Below are 8659 nucleotides of genomic sequence, written 5' to 3' on the forward strand. Positions count from 1 at the left end.
TATCTCCAAAAACACACAATCAAGAAAGAACCCAGTGTATTCACTAATACAGCCTTTCTCTTGGACAGACTTAAAACAATTAACTTATCTGATTCGGTGTTGTGAACTTAGCCCCAACCGGTTCTTCCAAGATTAGTTGTGAAATTCACTGTTTATTTATTTTCCCAGATGCACTCCGATGTCCAGCAACATATGAATTCAAAACATCAAAGTCTCTCTCTCTCTCTCTCTCTCTCTCTCTCTCTCCTATGTTGACAATGGTAAAACAAATCAATCTCTGAATATTTCAGAATTGAAATAAATATAAATTTCCAGATTTAAGGTGCAAGTGTTTTGATTGGTATAATTAAACTGTTGAATTTATCTCATTAATTACATCCATTGGATGCCACCTCTTGTATGCAATACAACGTGCTTTTGTAATGAAGACACTCCACTAGTTGGTGGTACAGTTATAGCTATGTGCTTTCACTGCTTTTGTCCTCCAGGCATTGACTAAATTGGATCTTTGAGCAGAGTTGTAAAGAACCTAATGTTGTATGAAATCTAATATACAAAGTTTTTAGTGGGTGTATGCCTTCACCCCAGCAATTAATAATATCCTTTAAGCCTTGTGTCACACATTAAACATGATGAGACCTCCTTTACACAATGCTTTTACTTGTGTGGATTAATTCTGTATATTTGGAGGAGTTAAGTCCATGTATAATTTGCAAGCATGCTATCTTTGTTAAAACTATTCAAGCATCTTTTTTCCTAATGTTGATATCATTCAAAGTGACTTTTTCCAATCTGTAAATTGTTTCCCAGGTCTAGAGTAGTCCTATAGATTAGTTGGGGAACAATTGATAAAATTGTCATTATATCCACCATTGCACACCTTAGATGGATTTTAGCATTCCTTATTTGTGTTGTTTCTGATAGATCTAAAAGAAATGCAGCTGAAATAGTACACTGTCTGGTGTAATGTTTCTGGGACAAGTCAATTCTTATCATTAAACATATCTTGAAGGTAGCAAGAGTACAAAGTATACTTTTAGGTAGGGGAGTTTGATGCCCAGAAATGTCTTGATGCCAATAAAGTTGGTTACTTCCTGATGTTAATCCAGGTTTGTGCATACATCACATTTATGAAAGGATATCCCAGTTAGTGTACAGCACACAAATTGACGTCTCATATGCTGCCGTGTCTCTAAAAACCTTGCTTTGCAGATTGGGAATTTGGGCTTTTCAAATGTCAAAATAATTTACAGGTCGTTCTGCAGTGCGCATTTTGTTAACACTAATTAGCTGTAATGTGATTCACGAATTAGTAACACTGTTTATAAAGTGCAAACACTTAAAATGTGTGTTGGCTTAATATTAAGAGCTGTTTCTAAAGCGCGACTTTTCTATAATGCGGGTTGCGCAAGAACACAACCATTGCATTATAGAAGAACTACCTGTATCTTTGTTTTCCTAATGAAAACTCAAAAGTCTCACACAACTCAAAAGTCATTAAATATTGTCGCTAAACATGTTCATGTTTAGATTTCATAAGTTGACTAAATTTTTCACTATTTGCCATGCAAAAAATAATAACTCTCTTTCTGATCCAGGTGGAAGTCAAGCCATATGTCCTGGATGATCAGATGTGTGATGAATGCCAGGGTGCCCGTTGTGGTGGGAAGTTTGCTCCTTTCTTCTGTGCCAATGTTACCTGTTTGCAGTATTACTGTGAATACTGCTGGGCAAGCATACATTCACGTGCTGGTAGGGAGTTCCACAAGCCTCTTGTGAAGGAAGGAGGTGATCGCCCACGTCACGTTCCATTTCGCTGGAGCTGAAGCGTCTTATAGTCTACCAAGACATACTGGAGTGGAGAGCGCTGCCTCAGGGCTGAGAGGGTTCTGGAAATTGGTGCATTCTTCCTCAGATAATGAATGTTTGTTTTGTGTTTTTTTTTGAAGTCACATTACTGAACTCATCCAAGATTGTCTGGTATATAAAATTTCAGAATAATTGTACTGAATCTGCACTTTGACTCTCAAACATCTGCTTGGTACCTTTTTTTGTTGTGTTTAATATTGGACTTTGCATTGTAATTTAGGAGTCATAGCTGATTTATCATCAGCTCATGTAACTGTTTCCCATGACAGGAGCATGCACTTATTTTCAGAAACTAAGACTTGCCCCTAGAAGACTTACCAAAGGTAACACACTGTAGGTGGCATATGTAGCAAAACATTTTTCTCAGATATTCAGCAATTATACATTTTGGATCATTTAAGATACCATTACCCTAAAAGTAAGCCTTTTTTGCTCTCCATTTTGACTTGCGAGAATAATACCTCATAAGCTCAATTTGATTTTGCTGGGGTTTTTTTGGTTAGGTCTTTCTTAGTGTTATGTAAATGTATGCTGCAATAGCTTTTGCTGCTAAATAAATGGTATTGCAGATATCATAGTACTTTATCAGGCTAGGGTTATAAATAAATGTGGAGCATAATGCTGCTGGGAAATAAAATGCAGTATAGCATGGAGATAGCTCCAGAGGAAGGTCAGTAGATTTGACTGCATGTTTACTTAACCAGGTTGCTGCATGCAATAAATTTGTGTATCATGTCTCTTATATCTGCTGACAACCTGCCCACCAATGCACAAAAAAACTATGTAGGCTACAGAAAAAAAATTTCAGTATGAGAGAATTGGCTAATGACTGGAGGAAGGCATGCCTCTAATGTAAATGCTTATGGAGTTTGAATCTGTGTCCATTAAAGCATTACAAATATCACAAATACATATAGATGTAGGATATTTTGAAGTTATGTTGATGGTAGGTGAAGTACTCTGCGGTGATCACTTATTGTGCAATTTTTATATAGTTAAGGTGATTATGTATAGTACTGTGATAAAAGTAACCGTTGTAATGTCTGACATAGAAGTAAGTGATGCTTCATAACCAGTGTATTAACAAAGTGAGCTCAGTTTAAAAAGAATTCTGCTGCTTGCACCATTTACATAGCTTCAGACCTTGTCCAGAAAACCAAAGAGCTCATACACTACCAATATATTTGTCGGATTGACAAGTAGGCACATTAGGAAAGGAAACTAATGCTAAAGAACTGTCTGCACAAAGTCAAAATGGAGATGTCTGCTTTCTGGTTCAGAATAAACTCCCCAAATCCCTGGTTATATCCTGCAAAGCTTGAATTCTAATAAGATCTGCTAATTAGTGGATATTTTTTAGCATGTACAGTGGGGCTGCAGATTTCAACCAAACACAGGCTAAGTGTACCGACAGTGGGGGGTTTGTACACAGTGACCTTCAGCAGCTCTGGGGACAATCTGACTGGATATGACACCGCATAGTAGATTTGATACTAATTGTTGAGTCATTTGTGTGTTGTGATGTCCTGTTTGTGTCCAGTAAGTCTTTATTTTCTTTTTTTAGTTTATTTTTCAGTGTTTAGTTGCAAATATTGGCATTGAAATGGAATTTTTTTTGAAAAAGAAGAAGAAATTACTTTTTTACTGGTAAATCGCTTATTATCCCTTTGGAGGTTAACTTCTGGGCTTTTTGTGATATTGCTTTCTTGCCCAGGCATGTTTTTCTATGTTTTTTCATTATCTGTATAAGACATTTGTTATGCACTACTTTTTGTATCTGGACAGTTTTCAACAGTCAGCTGATTTTTTAAGGCGTGCTTTCTGACTGACATGATCTTTTGCAATACCTCAATTTTGAAATATAGGAAAGAAATTGATATTTTCTAAGTAAGTTTATTCTAAAAATATATATTAATTTAATTCTGCAAGGAAATGATTTAACAGATGGGTAATTTTATTTTTTTCATGCTTATTTGCTTTTTTGGAAACTGAAGGAGCTAGAGCTTTATAACTTTAATATGGAGAATTGTAGTTAGCTACAGTACAAGACTTTAAAAAGAATCTACCTAAATGTGGAAAAGTGAACATTTATAAACCGTTTTCCCCTTATATAGTTTAATGTATGAATTTAAAAGCTGGAATGTAAAGAAATAGTTATTAAAAGAAACGGCTTGGGATAGACACATCTCCATTGGTGCTGGAAGCTGTTAGAAAGTGAAACTAAAATATTTTTCACTTAATTTGTGTATTTATCATTAATCCTTTAAGGCCGACTGACCAGAATTGTGAAAGAATTCTTCTGTTCATGTTATTTTTGTATGAATATCCTTTTTATGTTAAGTTATAACATGCCCCAATTTGTTTACTTATTAATGAACATACATGAGGTCCTTCAGATTGAGAATGTTATTTCTAAGGTGTTCAAATTGTAACTTGACTAAGAGCCCCTTGGTGCATCAGGTCCATATGTGGCCTTCTCTTGATGTTGGAGACTTGAATTAGTCAATTTTGAAGGCTAACTTAACCTCAACTCTTTGTTGTAATGTGCAATACTGTTTGTACTGTTTGTAAAAAAAAAAAAATCAAAAGCATAAATCTTTATTGAAGATTTATTTTCATTGCAAACTTTAGACATCGTGATTCACTAAATCATTTTTCTACTGTCAAATGTGTACCTTTCTTCATGCTAGTATTTTTTCAATAGCAATGTAGCCTTTGTACTGATACAAATATTCATTGTTATTTTTAGAGATTTTTGCTAAAACCAGAGGATTTAAACATATTTACATATTTTTCATTTTTTAGTTATTTTTCTTTACAGACTGCTTTTCTGACCATAGTCATTTCTGGGAGAGACTTTCATATCTGGTCAATGTCCAATATTATTTTGTATTTTTACTTGGAATAAATTAATTTTATGATGCTAATTCTTTAAAGTTTATTTTCAGTTTTGTTATTTTTGGAGCTGAAACATTTGTAATATTGTTACTAAAGTGTCTAGTTTTGAAATGCAAAGCTTCATGTATTAACTTGCTGAAGTGGTTTACAGTAGTGTGGTAATGACACGGCTGACAATGTAGAGTGATTGATGTAATTGAATGAATGGGAAATAAAATGATCAGAATGGAGCAGACAAAAAATGTTGTGCTATTGTGGGCGGGGGGGGAGAGGAGGGGGGCTGGTGTGGGGAACGAATCATAGTTGTATGTGGGGAGTCTATCTGTCTTGCTGAGTGATAAAGCATGGATTTTTGGAGATGGGAAATGCCTTTTTTTTTGTGAAGGCTGGATTGTTTGTAGCAACCAGTTTTTGTACTGCTTTGTACATCCACTGATCTTTCTTTATAGTTACTAATCAAACTTTTCCTCTCAGACTCAGTTAGCTGCTACAGTGTTGAAAATATACCACCAAGTATTTTAAATGCAAGCAATTACTATATACCCCAAAAGGGTAGCTAGCCGGATATATAGGTAAATGTGAAAGTTCTGCAAATTTTTTTTTTGCACAAAATTCATAGCTAATGCACCACTTTTAGTATTGAGTCAGTTCACTTAACATTAAGGTGCTAATACTAATTAAACATAATATAGCCAAACTTTTCTGGATGTAGTTGTATTGGGGTATACAGTACAAGTATTTGTAACTTTGCTGTTAAATAATGGAAAACATCATTTTTAGAGTGTTCAAAGCTAGGATGTCTTTGTTTCTAAACAAACTACTAATTTTAAATGTATCTTTTACTGTTCTCCTAGATTGTTTAGCTAGTACTCTTACACGGCATATACATTTTGGCTTGGACTAATGCTTGTACGGAACTGCAGTACTGTGACTAAACATGAAGCTCAATGCTGCTACTGCTTACCGATGCTTAAGTTTGTAGTTTGGACTTTAATTTTTCTGTACTAACAAGTAAACCTTATTAAACTTAGTTGTATGAAGCAGTAACATTTGTCATGATTTTGCATGATCATTGACGAGTGTTGGAATGATCTGTAACTGATACTAAAATCACAGAAGTCTCTTGCAGTTTAATTGGCTGAAAACCTCCATAAGTAAACAATTTTGGGTCCATGAACACACAAACTTACAAAGCAGCATCATCTACAGGCAATACTCATTTATATAGAAATTTCATTTGGAATTTATTAAAAATATAAATTTCAAAGTAGTTCAACTCAGCACAAAATCTCAAGTTTAACAAAATGTGCAAAATAATGAACTATAAGCACAATGGAAAAATATAATTTCTGGCAAAAATTGAAATTGTTAGAAAATGTTTTGAGTTTTGTTAAAATGTCATTCGTTTAATTGGCTTGACATAAATTTTCCCCTCTTGTGCAAGATTTTTGATCAAATCATTATCTTTCTGTAGGCCATTTTCTTTGTATCTTCTTCCCTTGCACCTATTCCTGGTGAGATGGCAGATGCCTTGCTATCATTGACATCTGTAATCTACATGTAGCAGATGATAAATTTGTAAAACTTCATACTTATGTTCGCAGATTATAGAATAAAAGCTATTAATATAGCTGTTTAAAAATCACATTTATTTGTGCTGTAATGTCCAAAAATAACTCAGTTTACTGAGCAATAACTAAGCAACAAAACAAAATATTCTTGACTTTTAGACCTGTTCTACTTTATCATGTTAACATATATTCCTGAAGAATGTAGTACTTTTATTTGTTAAAGGCTTTCAAAAAGGAAAGGCTCATTTAACGTATGGTGTGAATTTCATACACTTGGGACTGATGGAGTGAGAGCAGGGTGGAGAGACCATCCAAATGATTGAATCAAAACTTTTCGATTTTTTTTTTTAAATCTTCCTACATCCCTATCTCCTACATCTCTGCCCACTTTCTTAAAATAAAAAGCTGAGCTTTGAGCATCAGTACAAAATAGTTCATTCCAAGGCTAGCACTTGTCAGTAAGCAATTCCAATAGTAAATGAAAAATGAGAAGAATGTTACAAGTTGATTTTTGTCTGAGTGTGATTAAATAGCACAAATGTACTTTGCCTGTACTGAATTGTACTGTATTGGGTCATTCATAATAAAAGCCCAACTGAAGGACTTGAGCTGTGGTCATTTCCTTCAGTCAATAACTTGTCTTAAAGTCCGTTTGACATTCTAGTCAGTTGTCCACCATTACCAAACTATGCTTAATACAAAGTTAAGATGAATATGGTTCCAAATAATCCATTCCTCCTTTAATTTTTTTATATTATGGTGTTGTGATCTTTGTAATCATGTATGAATTTTGCTGCACAATTTTTTTTTAAGCGTAAGTTTTTACATGTGAGTTCCCCATTATGGGGGTGGTCAAGCGTATTGGTTTTGGATTCAGCATTATCAAAACTCGAGATGGCTTCCATGTCGTGGGCTATTGAATTGACTTTCTGGCCAAAAATATTTAATGTAAAAAAAAACTTGTTTTCTGAGCTTTATAAAATGTAAATGGTGGAGTTAGTTCTCCATTGTCCCCAATTATTTTATCAAAACTCTCAATTCTTTTCTTGAACTTTTATCTGCCACAGAACTATCTTTAACTAGAATTACTGACTGATAATATTTTAATGTTTGTAAAGCAATCTGGCACAAAATTGTGTCATCACTTTCATGCTTAGCATGATAGGCCAGTCAGCCTGTCATTCCATGCTGACTGTATGCAAGACCAACTAATTTAGTCTCACTTCTCCCACTTTTTTTTTTACAATAGCCCTGCAAATGTTTGCTCTTTTTTGTCAAGAAAAGAAGAGGTCCTAACACTGACCCCTGAGGAAGCCTATGATTTATCTTCCTCTGCACAAAAAAAAGTCAACTTAACTAATACTGTTTCCTGTCACTCAGGCACTTTATATCCGTTGTGGTACAGTCTCTTTCATTCCCTGATGTCTAACAGTGCCCATTATGTGATTACTTTTGGAGGTCTGTGCACATCACATCAAACATCCTCATTAACCTTTTTTTTTTATCTCATCAAAACAAAAAAAACCAAATTAGTGGAGCATTTAAAACAAAAGCATTCTGGAAATATGAATTAAATACAGAAAATGCTGTAAATTCTAAGGAGCATCTATCGAGTGAAAAACAGTTTGTCATGTTGATGACTCATTAGGACTTAGGCCTGAAATGTTGACTTTTTTTCTTCTGCAGTTGCTATCTGTTCTAAATATTTCCAGAACTGTCTTTTTGTTTGCTTTCAACAAACCCTTGAAGATCACAAATATCTGCTAACTGTTGAATCGGCAACTATCCATATAATTTCAGAACAGTGGCAGATAGTGTGATCTTTTTAATACCTGGATTCCAGGGATCAGGGTCCTACTAAAGAAGGCTGAAGTCAAAGACTGGAAATGAGAACATCAGTTCTCCCACATCACTACTGCAAGTTACGTTTTGAGGTAAGAATTGTGGCGTGAAATGTAACTCCACTTGAGAACACTTTATTTTTAAATTGCAAGGTCATCAAATCCAGTTCCACCCAACTTTGTTCCCCATGATCTTTAATACAGGTTTTTCACATTTTCAATCAGACTAATTCCCTTGAAAAGAACTTAAAGTCCACATCAAAACATTTTGTGGTAGAGAATTCTGTGTTCTCCATGCTTGGGGGGGAAAAAAAATTCTACTTTAAATTAAATTTTTGATTGATTGATTGTCCAGTTTTGTGGTCTTCCACTATTCAGCAAGATGGAAACAGATTTTTCTCTGCTTTATAATACTTCATAATCATGAAGATCTTTATCAGCTAACACCTCCAACTTTCCAGTTATAATAAAAAAAAATCC

General features: G+C 34.4%; 1 protein-coding gene across 5 annotated transcripts in view; it reads left to right on the forward strand.

Moving 5' to 3' along the window:
• cpeb3 (cytoplasmic polyadenylation element binding protein 3) overlaps positions 1 to 6941 on the forward strand; it is a 114657-nt gene extending 107716 nt beyond the window's left edge. For all 5 annotated transcript variants that reach the window (XM_043712504.1, XM_043712506.1, XM_043712502.1 and 2 more), the window contains one exon: positions 1599 to 6941. In XM_043712504.1, the coding sequence (XP_043568439.1) occupies positions 1599 to 1826 (228 nt within the window). In that variant the 3' untranslated portion in view covers positions 1827 to 6941. The remainder of the gene's footprint in view (positions 1 to 1598) is intronic.
• Positions 6942 to 8659: the final 1718 nt, after the last annotated feature.

Source organism: Chiloscyllium plagiosum, chromosome 22 (assembly GCF_004010195.1).
Source record: "Chiloscyllium plagiosum isolate BGI_BamShark_2017 chromosome 22, ASM401019v2, whole genome shotgun sequence".
Taxonomy (NCBI): Eukaryota; Metazoa; Chordata; class Chondrichthyes; order Orectolobiformes; family Hemiscylliidae; genus Chiloscyllium; species Chiloscyllium plagiosum.